This window comes from Piliocolobus tephrosceles, chromosome 14, assembly GCF_002776525.5.
Source record: "Piliocolobus tephrosceles isolate RC106 chromosome 14, ASM277652v3, whole genome shotgun sequence".
Taxonomy (NCBI): domain Eukaryota; kingdom Metazoa; phylum Chordata; class Mammalia; order Primates; family Cercopithecidae; genus Piliocolobus; species Piliocolobus tephrosceles.
In genome coordinates this window covers 44,843,993-44,864,305 of record NC_045447.1, presented here as the reverse complement: position 1 = coordinate 44,864,305, position 20,313 = coordinate 44,843,993, and the positions used below count along the sequence as shown (strand labels likewise).

The 20,313-nt window shown below is 45.8% G+C and overlaps 1 protein-coding gene across 4 annotated transcripts in view; it reads left to right on the top strand.

Moving 5' to 3' along the window:
- Nucleotides 1–20,313, top strand: part of RUSC2 (RUN and SH3 domain containing 2) — a 70,001-nt gene that overhangs the window by 38,075 nt on the left and 11,613 nt on the right. For 2 of the 4 annotated variants that reach the window (XM_023203248.1, XM_023203246.2), the window contains exon 2: nucleotides 16,295–18,400. The exons of 1 other annotated variant lie outside the window; for it this stretch is intronic. In XM_023203248.1, coding sequence (XP_023059016.1) covers nucleotides 16,387–18,400 — 2,014 coding nt within the window. In that variant the 5' untranslated portion in view covers nucleotides 16,295–16,386. Of the gene's footprint in view, nucleotides 1–7,995; nucleotides 9,121–16,294; nucleotides 18,401–20,313 lie in introns of all 4 variants that reach the window. One more of the 4 variants, XM_023203247.1, reaches the window with a different exon arrangement.

Below are 20,313 nucleotides of genomic sequence, written 5' to 3'. Positions count from 1 at the left end.
ATAAACCTATTGACACACTAGATGTGATAGTCAGGCTGGCACTTTGCAACCTTTACAGACTTTGCTCCAGGGTCATGACTGTGGATATAAATGGGAGGGAATGTACTGACTGAAGACATAGCTGCTCAGTCATGTTTCCATTCTCAGAATGAGCATGGAGTCTAATGAAGGGTTTAAGATCTTGGCATTAAATATTTATTTACTAAGCACTTTACTAAGGCTTAGCTTTCAGTTTTTCTTCCTTACCTTCTTCTTCTTCATCAAATATGCCATTCTCAGAAGAGGTTGACCTTCTCAAAGCCAGCTGGGCTCCATTTCACCTGCTGTGCTTGCCATCCATTCAGTAGCTTTGTTTTTGTTTGTTTTTGAGACTGGGCCTTATTCTGTTGTCCAGGCTTGAGGGCAGTGGCACAATCTCCACTCACCGCAACTTCTGCCTCCCAAGCTCAAGCCTTCCTCCCACCTCAGTCTCCCAAGTAGCTAGGACTACAGGTGCATACCAGCACACCCAGCTGATTTTTGTATTTTTTATAAAGATGGGGTTTCACCATGTTGCGCAGGCTGGTCTTGACTCATAAGCTCAAGCAATCCGCCCACCTCAGCCTCCCAAAATGCTGGGATTACAGGTGTGAGCCACCCCACCCGGCCAGCCATTCAGTAGCTTTATCAGACATCATTGGTCCTCCACTATGTGCCAAGGCCCTTTGCTCAGAATTACCTATCAATGCATAAGACACAGTTTCACCATCTAGAAGTGTACTGTCATTAAGAGATAATAAAATGGCCAAGTCTTGATACCAAATGAGTTGTACATATAATTGGTATTGAAGAAGTTTAGGAGAAGGATTTCCATGAGAAAGAAAAGCTTCCAGATATGGTAGAATTTGAGCCAAATCCTTAAAATGAAGGGTGGGAGGGAATGAGGAGAACATTCCAGATACCTTCCCAGTGAGTAAGCCAAAACTCAGGGTATATTCGGCATGTGACGGGAATGTGGTTGGATAGGTAGAAAGGAACTTTGGGGGTTTTTGGTTGTTTTTTATTTTTGTTTTTTTCTGAGACTGAGTCTCACTCTGTTGCCCAGGCTGGAGTACAGTGGCGCAATCTCTGCTCGCTGCAACCTCCGCCTCCTGGGTTCATGGCGATTCTCCTGCCTCAGCCTTCTAAGCAGCTGGGATTACACGCACACACCACCATGCCTGGCTAATTTTTGTGTTTTTGTAGAGACAGGGTTTCACCATGTTGGCCAGGCTGGTCTCGAACTCCTGACCTCAAGTGATCTGTCTGCGTTAGCCTCCCAAAGTGCTGGGATTACAGGTGTGAGCCACTGCGCCTGGCCGGTAGAAAGGACCTTTGAACGCCACATTAAAGAATTTGGGGCCGGGCACAGTGGCTCACACCTGTAATCCCAGCACTTTGGAAGCTGAGGCAGATGGATCACGAGGTCAGGAGATCTAGACCATCCTGGCTAACACGGTGAAATCCCGTCTCCACTAAAAAATACAAAAAAATTAGCCAGGCGTGGTGTTGGGCGCCTGTAGTCCCAGCTACTCAGGAGGCTGAGGCAGGAGAATGGCATGAACCTGGGAGGCGGAGCTTGCAGTGAGCTGAGATTGCACCACTGCACTCTAGCCTGGGCAACAGAGCAAGACTCGGTCTCCAAAAAAAAAAAAAAAAAAAGAATTTGGATTTATCCTGTAGACAGTAGGGAGCCACTGAAGATATTTTAGTAGTAGAGTGACTTGTTGAAGGAAGTTGAGGAGATTACTCTTGTGCCTGTAAATGTGATAGCTGGGAACCAAGAGACAATGAAGGTAAGAAAACTAAGTTAGAAGACTATATAAATCAGAGGAGAGGTAATACAGGCCTGAATTTGGAGGATAGAGTAGGGATATGAACTGGAGAGGCAATAGAGGAAGTGGTTAAAAATACTGACTCTAGAATCATACAGGTCTTTATCTGAGTCCCAGCTTAGACATTTACTGACTGAGTTACATTGGGAAGATTATTTAATATCCCTGAGCCTCAGATTTCTCATTCATGAAGAATAACAACACCTAGCTTAGCGAGTGGTTATATGGATTAAATGAGATAATGTAAGTAAGTGTTTAACATAGTAGTGGAAACATAATAAAAACAAGAAATTATTGGGCCGGACACGGTGGCTTATGCCTGTAATCCCAGCATTTTGGGAGGCCAAGGCGGGCGGATCATGAGGTCGGGGGATTAAGACCATCCTGGCTAACACGCTGAAACCCCGTCTCTACTAAAATACAAAAAAATTAGCCAGGTGTGGTGGTGGGTGCCTGTAGTCTCAGCTACTCAGGAGGCTGAGGCAGGAGAATGGCGTGAACCCAGGAGAAGGAGCTTGCAGTGAGCAGAGATCGTGCCACTGCACTCTAGCCTGGGCAACACAGCAAGACTCTGTCTCAAAAAAAAAAGGAATTATTAAGTCAATGCCCGAAACATTGGAAGGAAGACTCAGCATGACCTGGTCATTGTCTGAATGTAAAGAGAGTCCAGATGACTCTTTTGTTTTCAAGTACAGGCAGTCCAAAGAGACCTAATTTGAAATTTAAAAAATTGATTTGGTTTTAGATGTGTTGAATTTGAGGTAATAGTAAGTATCTGATAGGCTATTAGAGATTTGATTCTGGAAGTTCAGGAAGAATATAAGATTTGGAAATCAACAGCAAAGATAATGGGAAGTACTAAAGATTGTTCAGATTGAAAAGACTTCAGAGCTGAACCTTGCTGTAAATTTGCATTTAAATATGGGCCAGGTATTGTTTTATTAAACAACGAAGAAGGAATTATCTAAGAAGCAGAACTAGGAGGATTGGTTTACAGAAGCCAAAAGGGGCCGGGTATGATGGCACATGCCTATAATCTCAGATTTCTCATTCATGAAGGATAATGTTCAAATGTTATAAGAAACCCTGTCTCTACCAAAACCACAAAAATATAGCTGGCTGTGGTGGCATGCACCTGTAATGCCAGCTACTTGGGAGGCTGAGGAACGAAAATCACTTTAACCTGGGAGGTGGAGGTTATAGTGAACCAAGATCAGCCACTGCACTCCAGCCTGGGTGACAGAGCGAAACTGTCTTAAATGTCGCAAAAAAAAAAAAAAAAAGAAAGAAAAGAAAAGCCAAAGGGAAAGATGAGTCGAATAGGAAAGGAGGACTGCTGATAGTGTCGGATGATTCCAGTATTATAAGTTAAAAAATTATAACTGCTTCACACAGCTCAAATGTTATAAGAAAAAAGATTTCTGGTGGTTAAGAAATGATGAAGGAGAGAGTAGAGAGGGAATTTTAAGAGTCCATTTGTTAAGGAATTTTGGTGTCAAGGCTGGGTGTGGTGGCTCACACCTGTAATCCTAGCACTTTGGGAAGCCTAGGCAAGCAGATCACTTAAGCTCAGGAGTTCAAGACCAGCCTGGGCAACATGGCGAAACCCCGTCTCTACTAAAAAATACAAAAAATAGCCAAGCATAGTGGTGCATGCCTGTAATTCCAGCTACTTGAGAGGCTGAGGCTGAGGCACGAGAATCGCTTGAACCCAGGAGGCAGAGGTTGCAGTGAGCCGAGATCATGCCACTGCACTCCAGCCTGGGTGACAGAGCAAGACTCAAAAAAAAAAAAAAAAGAATTTGGTGTTGAAAAAAGAAAGAGAGGACTATCTGACTCTGACGTCCTTGGATTGACATGCAGTGATATCCTCTGCTTTCTGGTACCCTGACATTCCACCTCTCACCCATAACCCATTATGGGGTTCTCAAAGACTTTGGCCTCTGTGGATCTGAGCAATACCACTCAAGCTCCTACAGCAGCTGCCACTGTTTTTAACAGCTTTATTGAAATATAATTGACATCTCTACATTTCACCATTTAAAGTATACAATTCAATTGTTTTAGTATATTCACAGAGTTGTGCAACTATGACTGTAGTCTAATTTTGGAACATTTCATCATTCCCAAAAGAAACCCCACACCCAGTAGCAGGCACTCCCCATCTCTCTGCCTCTCCAGCCTCTGGCAGCCACTGATCTACTTTTCATCTCTATAGATTTGCCTTGTCTGGACATATCATGTAAATGGAATGAAACAATATGTGACTTTCTGTGTTTCTTCTTTTACCGAGCATGTTTTCAAGGTTCATCCATGTTGGAGCATTTATCAGGACTTCATTCCCTTTTATTGCTGAATTAATTCATTTTGTGTACCACCTTTTATTTATCCCTTTGTTGATGAACATTTTGGTTGCTTTGCTCCTAGTTTTTGACTATTACGAATAATGCTACTAGGAATACTCATATACAAGCTTCTGTGTGGATGTTTTTTGTTTCTTGTAGGTATACACCTAGAAGCAGAATTGCTGGGGTCATATGGTAACTCTAACTTTTTGAGAAACTGCCAGAACTGTTTTCCAAAGTGGTTGCACCATTTTACAGTGCCCTCAGCAATGTGTGAGAGTTCAATTTCTACACATCATTGTCAACATGTGTGACTGCTTGCCTTTTTTTATTTTAGCCATTTTAGTGGGGTCAAGTAGTATCTCACTTTAGTTTTGATTTGTACTGCCTAATGATTAATGATGTTAAGCATTTGTTTATATAAGTACTTGTTGACCATTTGTGTGTCTTCTTTGGGGAAATGTTTATTCAAATCCTTTGCCCAGCCAGGCATGCTGGCTCATGCCTGTAATCCCAGTACTTCGGGAGGCCGAAGCAGGAGGATCACTTGAGCTCAGGAGTTTTGGACCAGTCTGGGCAACATAGTGAGATCCCCATCTCTACAAATAATACACACACATACACACACACAAATCCTTTGCCCATTTTTATTTATTTATTTACTTATTTATTTTTTTGAGACAGGTTCTCACTCTGTCACCCAGGCTGGAGTGCAGGAGTGCAATCTTAGCTCACTGCAACCTCTGCCTCCCAGGTTCAAGCACCGCTTGTGCCTTAGCCTCCCAAGTAGCTGGGATTACAGGTGTGCACCATCACACCCAGCTAATTTTTGTATTTTTTTGGTAGATATGGGTTTCAGCATGTTGGCCAGGCTGGTCTCGAACTCCTGACCTCAAGTGATCTGCCCGCCTTGGCCTCCCAAAGCTCTGGGATTACAGATGTGAGCCACCATGCCCAGCCTCCTTTGCCCATTTAAAAATTTGATTATTTGTCTTTTTATTACTGAGTTGTAAGGGTTTTGAAATATATTCTGGATAGAAGTCCCTTATCAGATATATGATCTGCAAATTTTCTCACATTCTGTGGGTTGTCTTTTGACTCCCTTGATTGTGTCCTTTGAAGAACAAAAGTTTTAAATTTTTATGAAGTCTAGTTTTTTTGTTTTTTGTTTTTTGTTTTTCTCATTTTGCCAGCAGGAAGTCAAAGTTTTTCTGTTTTTTTCTTTTGTCACTTGTATATTTTATATCATGTCTAAGAATGTGTTGCCTAACTCTAGGTTATGAAGAATTACTTCTTTGTTGCCTAAGCTTCTTTTTTTTAGATATGGAGTCTCGCCCTTGTTATCCAGGCTGAGGTGCAGTGGTACAGTCTCAGCTCACTGCAACCTCCGCCTCCTGGGTTCAAGTGATTCTCCTGCCTCAGCCTCCCGAATAGCTGGGGTTACAGGTGCCCACCACCACACCCAGCTAATTTTTGTATTTTTAGTAGAGATAAGGTTTCACCATGTTGGCCAGGCTGGTCTTGAACTCCTGATCTCAGGTGATTGGCCCGCTTCGGCCTCCCAAAGTGCTGTGATTACAGGCGTGAGCCACCGTGCCTGGCCGCCTAAGCTTCTTTTTAATAGATTTTTTTTTTCCACATGAAAAACAGTCTTCTCTTCCAAGCTTATTTAGTCAAGTCTACCCATCACTTATTCTGATTTACACACAAGGAGCATCTCTTTTTAGATTATTCTTGTTCAACAAGACTTCCATATGCCAAGCATAAGACACCTTCTGAATGCCAAGCACTATGCTAGGTTTTGTGGGAAACACAAAATAAAAATGATATTGTCTTATATACTGGATAATGGAGATGCACAGATGACTATAACTCCGACTTTGCAGTCTAGAAGAGATATTAAGGCAGATATGCAAAAAAGAACAATAACCATGTTAAGTGACATGATTTACTTAAAACTTCTCAGGGACTGATTCTAGTTGCTGATGAAGTTCGCCATTAATATGCAATGCAATGAGAAAAGTACAGTATGCTCTTTCTTATAAAGTTATGATCATTGATGTAAAGTTTTGTAATGATGCTACTTGACAATATAAGAAGTTGGCAATCCAATATTGATCCCTCTGTTTTTTGTAGAAGTTGTTTTCTTGTCTGTAAAATCAACCACCTGCAACCACTGGTTCAGAGGACAGATTATTTCTGGCTCTGGGGTAATCAGAGGAGACTTGATGGAGGAGTTGCTCTGGGCCTGGTAGGTTTGGATAATTTTGAACAGGGCCAAGTGTAACAGGAAGGAGAGTCTGAATGAACAAATGCAGCAGAGTGGAAATGATCTTCTGAAACATGTTTCAAGGATTGCATGATGGGAAACCAAGGTTGAGTGGAGTAGACAGCCAAGGCCGGGCACGGTGGCTCACACCTGTAATCCCAGCACTTTGGGAGGCCGAGGCATGTGGATCACCTGAGGTCAGGAGTTCAAAACCACCTGGCCAACATGGCGAAACCCCGTCTCTTCTAAAAATATAAACCTTAGCCGGGTCATGGTTGTGGGTGCCTGTAATCCCAGCTACTCAGGAGGCTGAGACAGGAGAATCACTTGATCCCGGGAGACGGAGGTTGCAGTGAGCCAAGATCACGCCACTGCACTCCAGCCTGGATGACAAGAGTGAAACTCAAAAAAAAAAAGAGTAGACAGCCGAGATGGATGACCTCTAAGGCCAAAATGAGGAGGCTCAACTTGATTCTCTGGGTAATGAGAAACCATTAAAAGGGCCAGGAGGAGTGGCATGTTGAAGAAAGGTGGTGCTTTAGGGAGATGAATCTGGTAGTACTAAAAAGTAAATTACAAGTAGGGAGACTAGTTAGGACATGGTCGAGGTTTATAATGTAACAATATTTGTGTTTTGTTTCTGGCTGGAAAATAATTTGGTCTTTCCTCAAAAGCCCTAGATCTTTAGCAGTAGTGGTTAGGAAGTAAGTGGCAAGGTTGTCTGTGATGTAGTGAATTAAGCCAAGCACTAGAGGTCTGAGAGCTGCCACCTTCCATAGGCAACTGAAAACACTGGCTGTCTAGCACAATGCATGACTTAGCCTCACAGAAATTTCAGACTCAAAGACCCTGGGCCCAGAGCTCTCATGGTAAGAAGCTTGAACTCCAAATGCTTGGTCATGAAGATTAACTTTGCCCTAACCTATAGATGCTTATCCAACCCCGCTTTGTGGTCTGTATCAGCTAGGCAAGAGGAAGGCAGAGTGACACCATTTCCTCACCTTTCAGTGGCTGGCTATGAACAGCTGTCTCCCTCCTTCCTTCCCTTCCTCACTGTTTCCTGCTTTATAGGATCAAGGGGCCATGGCTGCTCAAACAAGTCAAGGCTGGAGATGGATCTTTGTGTCTTTGTGTGTTTTTGTTCTTCTCTCTACAATTGACTCAGCTGAGCATGGTGTCAGTGGACACATGGGTGTCATAGGGAATAGGAGAAACAAGAAAGGAAAAGAAGTTACATCTCTTCCGGATCCTGAGGGATAGCTGTTATGGTCTTGGCCAGTGGTTTCTCCAAAGGCTTCTTTCTAAGGCCCTGAAATCCGAGGGCATGGCTGTGGAGTCCAGATAGTAGTCACCTTGGGAGGAGCCCTAGGCAGGGCTAGTGTTTGGGGACCAACCCCTGCTTGAGACTATCTCTGTGTTCAAGCGTAGCAGCAGGGAGCAGTGACACGAAGTGGACAGAGACCTCACCGCAACTTCCCTTACAACTGGCTCTAGCTGCAGTTTCTTCCTTTTTTCCTTATTCCCACAGAATTGGCCCAGAACCTGAGGAGGGTGGAGCAGGAAAGGAGCAGAGGCCTCTGTAGGTCTCCAAGCAGAACTGAGATTTTTCTCTGGCCTAGGAGAGACCACCGTCCCCTGCCTTCCTTTCCCTGGGAAGATAGGCTTCCTGGCCTTTCAGCCCGGCTAGAGGGATTCTGCCTCCACACAAACCGACCTGAGCACTGACTGATAACCGACGTATGTGAGAAGGGCCAGTTCTACTTCAGCCATAGCGAGTAGACCTCTGAAGACCCAGGGAACTGAATTGAATACCGTGTTAGGAAGAGGGCCTGCAGCCTCCAGGTCCTTAAGACTTACCACCCCAGTGTACAGAAGCCTGCCTAGCGCCCTGTCTCTCTAGGAAGGCCAGTGCTAAGACTCGTGGGCCATCCACCAGGACTGAATTCAAGTTACTGCTGGCAGAATGGTGACTGGTCCCTGCAGCCTCCCTTCTGGGCTTCAGGAATCCCCTCCCAGGCTGACTGCCCCACCCTGAGGCTAGTCTGGAATCCTGGTTAGAGGAAAAAGCTGCAAAACAGAGTCATTCACAATGGGCAAAAAGAGGAGGGAGAGGTTTCTGGTTAAGATATAAAAGGAGGAGCCTAAAGAAGGAAGGAAGCTCCAAGGCTCTGCCCAGACATCTTCCCTGAGACGCCTAAGGACAAAAGAGGAGCTAGACACAACTCTCCCCATTTTTCCTTTGCCGTCTTGAGAGTTCTCCATCTTCCAGCACTGACTGCCCTCTGTGGCTGGCTCCTTTCTCTACCCTCCCCCTTCCCTAGGCTAAAGGGCCCACAGGGAATGGAAGGGAGGGAGGCTGAGTGGCTGTGCTGTGGGCCTGCCTGCTCCTTTCCCTTCCCCCTTCACTTAGCAGCAACGTCACCGCATCACCAGCAGCCGCGGCAGCAGCACGGAGACTGGGGCTGGGATTGCGCAGCCTCCCTGCATTAGCAACGATGCCATTGTATTAGCAGAAATCAGATCTTAGGATATCGGTCCAGTTCCCGTGTGGTCCCGTGGAACAGTGTCTCAGCTGGAACTGTCGAGGTAGAGCTTGGTCGGAGTGCAAAAGGGACAGACACATCAGGGGTCCAGCTCAAGGCTCCTGACAAAGGTATGGCTCAGGGAGCTGGGGGAGGGGCAGGGCAGAGATGCTAGGATACTGATCAGCACATTTGGGCCCTGGCTTCTGAGGGTTGGCTTTGTCTTTCCAAAAGGCAGAGGGGGACGGTGCGGGGGGGATAAAGGGGGAAACGTGCGGGAGCACAGCATTAGACAAGCTCATCCATGCATACATTTGGGCTATGGTGCAGAGATGGGGAAAAGCCAAGGCTTGGGCTAATGCCATTTATGCTATTTTGTCAAGAAGCAGATCTCATCCTTCCTTTTTGGGCATTTCTAATGAAGCTTCTAGTATGGGTCAGGGATGGGGGAGTCAGATCTAGAAACAAAGGCTTAATGGGAGGAGACACCTCTACAGCTACTGTAAGTTTATGATGGAGAACATGCAAGGATCCATGCAGCTTTCAAGAGAAGGGGCTGGGAAGCCTTTCTGTCCACACACACATACATACATACATGCACATAGCTATACATGCACATAGACACACATACCGTATCTGCTGGTGCTATGGGAGCCACCAGGCTCCAGGTAAGGATGGAGTAAGAAAACAGGGTGCCCCACAGTGTATGGCAGGGGCAGGGACAGTCATTGTAATGCCTAGGGCACCTGACCTGTTACAATAAGCCTTCAAGAAGAGACCTAAGCGTAAGCTAACACTCCCAAATCTGCCCTCGTGCCCTTCTCCCTTTGATCCTACCCAGGAGAGGACCAGTCAGGAAAAGGGTTATCAGTCCTATAGAGGCATCTTATCAGGATCTCAAGTCAAGGTCAGATTGCTAGAGAAGAGCAATTGAAGACCATTGTCTTCCCCGTCTTTATTCAGAAGGCCAAAAAAGAGGGAAGGGGTTCTATGACTGGCAGAAAGACATTGATGACCAAAGCTAGAGGAAATCTTTTTTCTGGGGTTTTCCTGCCCAGAGTTGCTCCATTGCTGAGCAGGTAGGAAGAGGTCCCTAAATTCCCATTTCCACACCTGTAATCCCAGCACTTTGAGAGGCTGGGGTGGGAGGATCACTTGAGCCTATGAGTTGAGACCAGCCTGGGCAACATGGTGAAACCCTGTCTCTACAAAAAATTTAAAAATTAGCCAGGCATTGTGGTGTGCAGCTGTAGTCCCAGCTACTAAGGAGGCTGAGGTGGGAGGATCACTTGAGCCCAGGAGTTCAAGGTGCAGTGAGCTGTGATCGCATCACTGCACTCTAGCCTAAGCAACAAAGCTAGACTCTGTCTGTAAAAAATAATTGTAAAAAAATTCCCACTTCTAATAACCACCTTGGTAGAGGGTTCAAAAACATAGGATAATAGGAGACAGTAGTGCCATGTTGTACAAATATATAGTTGAGGAATACACTGGATAGTTTTGGGAGTGTATTTGTTCCCAGGAAGTGTCCAGGAATGTGAACCACAGAGCAGGAAAAAATGAGACTTGAGACCATGTATGGGGCAGGGAGATGAGGGCTGGGAACTGGGGCAGGAGGTGGGATTGATAAGTGTGATCAGAGCCTGGGGACAGTATGAAAGGGACTGTAGGTTCATAGAATAGAGAGGCAGATAGACATAACCTGTGTAAATGGAAGCTGAAATGTGGGTCTACCCAGGACAGGTAGGATGCAGCTGCTCTGGGAGCAGAGTAATTGCAAGGACTTTAGGAAGAGGGTGTGGCCCCGATCATTTTCTTTGGAAGGCCATTGTAGTGGAAATAATTACAAATTGGGCAGACCTGGGAATGAATCCCATCTCAGATGTATAAATATGGGCAAACTACTTATACACTCTAAGCTTTGGTTTTCTCATCTTTATAATGGGAAGGATTATGCCTACTTAAAAATGTTACAGTACATTTAGAGATGATGTATGTAAATTAATGGCATATAAGTGTTAAATAAATGATCATTTATAGTATTATAATAGGACAAGAGATACCCATTTGGGACAAGGGCCAGGAAAGAGGCTCTCATAGAAAGCTTTTCCTGATTTTGGAGAGCACGACTTCATAACTTTATACTGGCTGAGACCACCATTCCACTCTACCTGGTAGGCATAGCTAGAGGGCTCATCTTCTGAAAGAGCTGTCTTCTACTTTCCTCTTATTCTGAATCCTCTGTTTCTTCCCCATCCTCATCTTCCATGTCTCTCCATTTAGTCAGGGCAGAAAAAGTCTGAAATGAGCTCTTCCGGCTCAGTGTTTTCTCTTCACCTTCATTAGAGGGGATGGGCCACTTATCTTGATGTAGAAAAAGTCACTCCCAGGAAAGGAGCCTGAGATACACTCTCAGTAAATGTTCTCTGTGGTGTCATATGTACAGTTTACTCTCTTTTTTTCTTTTTTTTTTTTTTGAGACGGAGTCTCGCTCTGTCACCCAGGCTGGAGTGCAGTGGCACGATCTCAGCTCACTGCAAACTCCGCCTCTTGGGTTCAAGTGATTCTCTTGCCTCAGCCTCCCAAGTAGCTGGGATTACAGGAGCGTGCCACCACACCCGGCTAATTTTTGTATTTGTAGTAGAGACGGGGTTTCACCATGTTGGCCAGGATGTTCTCAATCTCTTGACCTCATGATCCGCCTGCCTCGGCCTCCCAAAGTGCTGGGATTACAGGCGTGAGCCCCCATGCTGGGTCTACTCTCATTATATTCTTAACTGATCAAGAAAAAAGGTCAAAAGTTAGGATTCCTGAGTCTCATCTTAATTCTGTTATTTATTCACTGAGTGGTCTTGGGCAAGTCATTTCATTTTTCTGAGTGTAAATTTCCTTATTTTTGAAAATGAAGATGGCTCCGCCTCATTTGGTAAGTTTATGTAAGGATCAGTAAGATATGACATACATAAAAAGTGCCTTGTAAGTAAATGTGAACCGGGTGGGCAAAGCATGAGTACAAAATCTCATGAGATACCTGGAGAACTTCCCCTTAGATGGCTGAATTGGAATCATCTATGGAGGAGCCATTGCTGGGCATTTCCCTTGGTTGTGTGGAGATCAAAAAAGAATAAGATCTCTGAGATACAGAAGTATAAAATAAAATTAAATCAATCAGTAAAAGAGCTTGACAGTTAAAGTAGGATTCAATACAACCTAAATGTAAAAGCTAAAACTATACAGCTTTTAGAAGAAAATCATAGGTACATTTCTTTATGATCTTAGGACAGGTAAAGATTTCTTAGGATACAGAAAGATTTAACCATAGAGAAACAAACCAATAAATTGATCAATTTAAATTTAATAAATTAAAAACTATTTATCAAAAAACACAGTTAAGAAAACAGACAAGCCACAGGCTGAGAGAAAATGTTCATGAGACATATTGACAGAGGACTTGTATCCAGAATGTTAAAACTCCTGTAATTCAATCATAAAAAGACTAACAACTCAGGTTCTTTTAATGGGAGAAGTAGTCAGCAAATAACCAGGCACCTACTGTGTTCAAGCACAGAGTTCACTGTATTGTAGTCTCCAGCCTTGGAACTGTGCTCCAGTCTGGGAGATAGATATGTCAACATCACATTACAACTGTTAGTGCCCTCCAGCCAAGGGCTCCGTCATCTCCCACACTGATGTGTCCTTTGTCTCTGATTTAGAGTCAGCTTTCTGCATTCTGTGTCTGTGCATCAGGTTTACATATTAATGCATGTATGTCCTAGTAATGGTTTTGTGGGCAGAATCATATTCTTTTATGTGATACTTGTGAATGCCGCTTGAAAATGCTTAGAAAAGGTACTCATTGAAGGTCAGTGATGGCTGCAACCCATAAGTACCCCTAAAATTACTGCTATCCACGTAAGAAAGTTCTCCATACTCCTTTTAGTCCAGGCTTCGAGATTATGGCCAGGACTCCAGGGGAAACCTAGTATGTATGAAAGGAGAAACCCCCTCAAAGAAAAAAAAATTGTTTAGGCCCGGCATGGTGGCTCACACCTGTAATCCTAGCACTTTGGAAGGCCAGGGCAGGTGGATCACTTGAGCCCAAGAGTTCGAGACCAGCCTTGGCAACATGGAGAAACCATATCTCTACAAAAAATACAAAAATTAGCCAGGCATGGTGGCACATGCCTGTGGTCCTAGCTACTCAGGAGGCTGAGATACGGTGAGGCTGCAGTGAGCCATGATCGCACCACTGCACTCCAGCCTGGGTGACAGAGTGAGAACCTGTCTCAAAAAAAATAAATAAATAAATTTGCTTAAATTTTTAAATTGCTTAGAAATTGCAAAAAATGGGTATTACATACAAATTAGAAAATACAGCTGAAGCAAAAAAAATAAAATTAAAAATAATCCAAATCACTCAACAGAGATAGGCACTAGTAACAGTTTGTTGCACATTACAGATTTTCTTCTATGTGTACAGATATGTTTATTGACAAAAATGGTGACAAACAAACACCCAGCTAATTTTTGTATTTTTAGTAGAGATGGGGTTTCACCATGTTGGCCAGGCTGGTCTTGAAGTCTTGACCTCAAGTGATCCGCCCGCCTCAGCCTCCCAAAGTGCTGGGACTACAGGCATGAGCCACCGTGCTTGGCCTGATTTCAAGACATTCTATTTCTATGGATTTGCCTATTCTGGACATTTCATATAAATGGAATCATACAACATCATAAAAGCCCTTTGGGACTGGCTTCGATTCTGCCCAAATTTTTGGCTACTGTGAATAATGCTGTTATGAACATTTGTGTACAAGCTTTAGTGTGAACATATGTTTTCATTTTTCTTTGGTATATACCCAGGAGTGCAGTTGCTGGGTCATGTCATGTTACTATGTTTAACATTTTGAGAAACTGTCAGACTTTTCCAAAGTAACTGCACCATTTTACAATACCCCCGGCAATGTTTCGGGGTTCCCGTTTCTTCATATCATCATCATTTGCTAGTTGTTATTGTCTGTATTTCTTATTTTATCCATCCCAGATGGAGAGAAGTGGTATCTCATTGCAATTTTTATTTCTCTAATGACTAATGATGTTGAACATCTTTTCATGTGCTGGTTAGCCACTTGTATGTCTTCTTCAGAGAAATGCCTATTCAGACTGTTTGCCCTGTTTTAAACTGGATCATATGTCTTTTTTTCTTTTTGAGACAGAGTCTCACTCTGTCGCCAGGCTGGAGCGCTGTGGAATGATCTCAGCTCACTGCAACCTCCAACTCTCTGGTTCAAGCGATTATCCTGCCTCAGCCTCCTGAGTAGCTGGGATTACAGGCACGCACTACCACACCCAGCTAATTTTTATATTTTTAGTAAAGACGGGATTTCACCATGTCGGCCAGGGTGGTCTTGATCTCCTGACCTCGTGATCCTCCCGCCTTGGCCTCCCAAAGCGTTAAGATTACAGGCATGAGCCACCGAGCCCAGCCTCGAGTGTCTTTTTATTGTTGAGTTGTAAGAGTTCTTTATATATTCTGATTAGAAGTCTTTTATCAGGTATATGAGTTGCAAATATTTTCTCCCATTTTATGGATTGTCTTTTCACTTTCTTGGTGGTATCCTTTGAAGCACAAAAGGTTTTGGTTCTTACGGAGTCCAATTTATGTTTTTTCTTTTGTCACTTGTGCCTTTGGTGTCATATCTAAGAAACCATCACCTAATCCAAGATAACAAAGATTTACTCCTATGTTTTCTTCTATAACCCTTACTCTTGTAGCTCAGACTCTCTTAATGTCTGCCCTTCTACATCTCTACCCATTAGCCCAATAAACATACAAAGGCTTGGAAGCTCAACAGAGGAGACTACCTTCCTCTCAGAAAGGGGGAGGAGGAAGCAAGATTGTAAATAATAATTGCTGCTTAAATTTAACACAATTGTATATTAATACCTTGTCCCTCATACATATACTTAGCCATATTTTTTATGCATTGTTTGTTCATGTCCTTGAGTATATGTGACTTGCCTCAGCCCTTACCACATTCCACATGATGACCTGGGACCCTATGGTCTAAATGAGTTAAATTTTAAGAAAATGATGGTGTCAAGGATTCAGTTAAATGATGAATAAGAGAAAGGCAATGGGGGATTTAGACTCAGGGTGAGTGAAAAGGAAATAATAGGAATAAAAAAAGAAGGGAAATGAATGAATTTGGAACATTACATGTGAGGAGTCGAAGGGAATGAAGACTGTTGCAACCTGAACGTGGAAACACAGCAGACTACAACTTGAGCAGGCCACACTGCCATGGTGCAGCCAAGAGACCAGAGAAGCTCAGGATGGGTTCTGTGTCCTTGGCACCAGGAGACCTTGAACAAGAGAGAACTTTGCTTTAGCCTATAAGAGGTAAAACTGGGATGAGAAGACTTTCTAGTGGATCCCATTAGTGAAGGTTCTAAGCTAAAACTGGGCAGCATTTGGGCACTTCAGGATGTCCGTATCCTGAGCTAGACACATGTTAAGAATGTATTATGCCTTTCACGTTTATCTTATGTGTTAGAATGATACAAAAGACATAAAACTAGGTCCCCCAACCCCCATTGAGGAGGAAGAGGTTGACATCAGTCATAACTTGCAGTCACCCTAATGCCCAACTCAGTCTCTGCATTCAAGAAGTTCTAGTACAGCAGTGAGGATAGTAAGGATACTTAGCCCATGGTCATCAGAGAGGGACAAATATTCTGGGGCGCATAGGACGAGAAAGGGGATCAGAGATAAGTCACTTGGTCAGATCATACCGTATATTTTAAAATATGCTTCTTGCAAAATTACAGCTTATTGCTATGAGTTCATATTATTCATGATTTTCCCTCTTGTCTGTTAACTTGTGTGCTGTAGCTGTGTCTAAGCCTTAGACGTCCTAGATGGTTTTTTCTTAATTGTGTCATTATTCATAGTTTTTTTGTGCTAAGGACTAGTCATTGTTTACTGCCAAGGACATAGTCCTTGAAAGAGAAGGGGAAAGTACTGCCCAAACCTTCATATGTGGCATTAGAAGGACTTGGCCTTTTGTCATAATTTGATGCATGGTGACCTTAAAATTAAGGGGGACCTCAGGTGCTGCACCTGTGCAATGCAGAAAGCATGGTTAGGTCCCCACCCACCTATGGGGCTGTGTGGTCAAGCTCCATCTTGACTCAAGCCTTTTCTCTTCCTGGGCTCTTCTCCATCTGAAAATGCTGTAGGGAAGGGCAGGCCCCTGACTTCCAGGGAGGTGACATTAGGTTCCCTTTCTTTCCCTCTCTCTCCAGGTGCCAAGCTCTCCTGATGAAATGTGTTCTGCCCCACTGGGCTCCAGGGACAGTGTCTGGTGCTGTTGAAGCCCTTATTCGAACTTTCCAGAATGGATAGTCCCCCAAAGCTGACTGGAGAGACCCTCATCGTTCATCACATCCCCCTGGTGCACTGCCAGGTCCCAGACAGGCAGTGCTGTGGAGGAGCAGGTGGAGGTAGTGGGAGCACAAGACCTAATCCCTTCTGCCCACCTGAGCTGGGCATCACCCAGCCTGATCAAGACCTAGGACAAGCTGACTCCCTGCTATTCAGCAGCCTGCACTCTGCTCCAGGAGGAACTGCACGGTCTATAGACAGCACCAAGAGTAGGAGTCGGGATGGAAGAGGCCCTGGAGCCCCCAAACGACACAACCCCTTCTTGCTGCAGGAGGGTGTGGGTGAGCCAGGACTTGGTGACCTGTATGATGACAGCATGGGTGACAGTGCCACCCAGCAGTCCTTCCACCTGCATGGCACTGGCCAGCCCACCTTTCATCTATCCTCTTTCCAGCTGCCACCATCTGGCCCCAGAGTGGGCAGGCCATGGGGGGCAACACGCAGTCGGGCTGGAGTGGTGGAAGGGCAGGAGCAGGAGCCAGTGACGACCTTGGATACCCAGCAGTGCAGCGCCAGCCACTGCTGCCGGCCAGAGCTGGAAGCAGACACTATGGAGCTGGATGAGTGTGGGGGACCTGGTGGGAGTGGCAGTGGGGGTGGAGCCAGTGATACCTCTGGCTTTTCCTTTGACCAGGAATGGAAGCTCAGTTCAGATGAATCCCCAAGGAACCCTGGATGCTCTGGCTCAGGGGCCCAGCACTGCCGCTGCAGTAGCACATCCAGTCAGTCCGAGGCAGCTGACCAGTCCATGGGCTACGTGAGCGACTCTTCCTGCAACAGTTCAGATGGTGTGCTGGTCACCTTCAGCACCCTCTACAACAAGATGCATGGCACTCCCCGCGCCAATCTCAACTCTGCCCCACAGTCCTGCAGCGACTCTTCCTTCTGCAGCCACTCAGACCCTGGCGCCTTCTACCTGGATCTGCAGCCCTCCCCAGCTGAGTCTAAGATGTCTTATGAGTCCCATCACCCTGAAAGTGGAGGAAGGGAAGGGGGCTATGGTTGCCCTCATGCCTCATCTCCTGAGCTTGATGCCAACTGCAACTCCTACCGCCCACACTGTGAGCCGTGCCCAGCAGTGGCTGACCTCACAGCCTGCTTCCAAAGCCAGGCCCGTCTTGTTGTGGCCACACAAAATTACTATAAACTTGTCACCTGTGACCTGTCCTCCCAATCATCCCCAAGCCCTGCTGGCTCTTCCATCACCAGCTGCTCTGAGGAACACACCAAGATAAGTCCCCCACCAGGCCCTGGCCCAGACCCAGGCCCCAGCCAGCCCTCTGAGTATTACCTATTCCAGAAGCCAGAAGTCCAGCCAGAGGAACAAGAAGCAGTGAGTTCCTCTAGCCAGGCAGCAGCTGCTGTGGGCCCCACTGTGCTTGAGGGGCAAGTATACACGAATACTTCACCCCCCAACCTCAGCACTGGACGTCAGCGCTCCCGCAGCTATGATCGCAGCCTGGAGCGCAGCCCTCCTGTCCGCCTGGGCTCACTGGAACGCATGTTGAGTTGCCCAGTGCGCTTGAGTGAGGGCCCTGCAGCCATAGCGGGGCCTAGCTCCCCACCTAGGAGGGTGACCTCCTTTGCCGAGCTGGCCAAGGGCCGGAAGAAAACTGGAGGCTCTGGCTCGCCCCCACTTCGTGTGAGTGTTGGGGACTCCTCCCAGGAGTTCTCACCCATCCAAGAAGCCCAGCAAGATCGGGGGGCCCCACTGGATGAGGGCACTCGCTGTAGCCATAGCCTGCCACCCATGCCCTTGGGGCCAGGCATGGACTTACTTGGCCCAGAGCCAAGTCCACCCTGGTCCACCCAGGTCTGTCAGGGACCCCACTCCAGTGAGATGCCTCCTGCTGCCCTTAGAGCTGCGGGGCAAGGCCCCCTGGCTCAGCTGATGGATCCAGGGCCTGCTCTCCCAGGGAGCCCAGCCAACAGCCATATCCAGAGGGATGCAAGAGCTAGAGCTGATGGTAAGAAGCCTAAGGGTTAGCGAATATGTGGCTATTCACCAGCAGGATATGCATGGCCACCTCCGTGACGGGTCCCCGCCAAACCACCCCGTCCATACCACCAGAGTTTCCACATCCTAGATCTGTTATCCCTCCAGGCCAGGGCAGGTCCCACAGCTACAGTGGAGTGGCCTCACTGAGGAAAGACAGAGGACTCAAAAATACACTGAGCAGACCCGGCGCAGTGACTCACGCCTGTGATCCCAGCCCTTTGGGAGTCCGAGGCGGGCGAATCACTTGAGGTCAGGAGTTTGAGACCAGCCTGGCCAACATAATGAAACCCCATCTCTACTAAAAAATAAAATTTGCCAGGAGTGGTGGCACCCGCCTGTATTGTAATCCCAGCTACTCAGGGGGCTGAGGCAGGTGAATCGCTTGAACCCAGGAGCTGGAGGTTGCACTGAGCCGAGATCACACCACTGCACTCTAGCCTGGGCAGACAGGGTGAGACTCTGTCTCAAAAAAAAAAAAAGAAAAAGAAAAAATACACTGAGGAGATAAAATCAGCAGGATTTAGAGGCTGATTGGGAAATGAAGGATTCAGAAGACTGATTCTGAACCTGGATGATGGGAAAGATGAGGCCATGGATAGGGGCTGTAATCACAGGAGATTTCCTGGAAGAGGGATAAGACATCAGTTCAGGTTCGGACATTTAGGAATTTGCGGTGCCTAAGGGGCAACCAAGGGATACGTCTAACAACAACACACACACACTGAGCGTCAGGTTTTTTTTCCTTTTTGAGACGGAGTGTTGCTCTTTCGCCCAGGCCGGAACACAGTGGCCTCCCTAGGCCAGCTCTTTCCCTATTTATTTTGTTACATTTTAAATAAATATTTTATACCAGTGTGTTAAGGGGGTGCTGGTGACAGAGAGATGAGAGGGATGACTGTTTTCAAGGATTCCAGCTAAGAATGGAAACAGAAAATGCAGTCGATCATTAAAATGCAGAGATGGCAGTGTTGCGTACTGGCCAGTGAGAGGGGTATCTAGATCAGACTGAAATGTCGGAGGAACTGCTAGTGCAGTTTACATTTAAGGCCAATCTAGAAAGATGATTAGGATTAGGCTTTGTGAAGACTTGTAAGAAGAATGTTCTAGGCTCACAGGATAGTCTGTACAAAACCACAAAGGCACAGAACAGCTTGACCCTTTCTAGGAACTGCATATAATTTGGTGTAGCCATATAGTGGAAAACAGGTGGAACCACTGAAAGATTTTAGAGAAATGGCTTTTGGCATTTGTTTTTGTTTGGTTTGGTTTTTCTGTCTGCTTAATTGTATGTTTTGATTTGCATTTTAGAAAGATCACTAGTTGTTTGCTCCTTCAGGCCTTGTTTTTAAAAAAAAAAAAAAAAAAAGTAATTGGGCTGGGCACAGTGGCTCATGTCTGTAATCCCAGCACTTTGGGAGTCCGAAGCGGGTGGATCACCTCAGGTCAGGTTTTCAAGACTAGCCTGGCCAACATGGTAAAACCCCATCTCTACTAATAATACACAAATTAGCTGGGCATGGTGATGCATGCCTGTAATCCCAGCTACTCTGGAGGCTGAGGCAGGAGAATCGCTTGAATCTGGGAGGCAGAGGTTGCAGTGAGCTGAGATCACGCCACTGCACTCTAACCTGGGCAACAAGAGCGAAACTCCGCCTTAAAAAAAAAAAAAAGTAGCTGGGTGTGGTGGCTCAAGCCTGTAATCCCAGCACTTTGGGAGGCCAACTCGGGCGGATCATGAGGTCAGGAGATCAAGACCATCCTGGCTAACACGGTGACACTCCGTCTCTACTAAAAAATACAAAAAACTAGCCAGGCGAGGTGGCGGGCGCCTGTAGTCCCAGCTACTCGGGAGGCTGAGGCAGGAGAATGGCGTAAACCCGG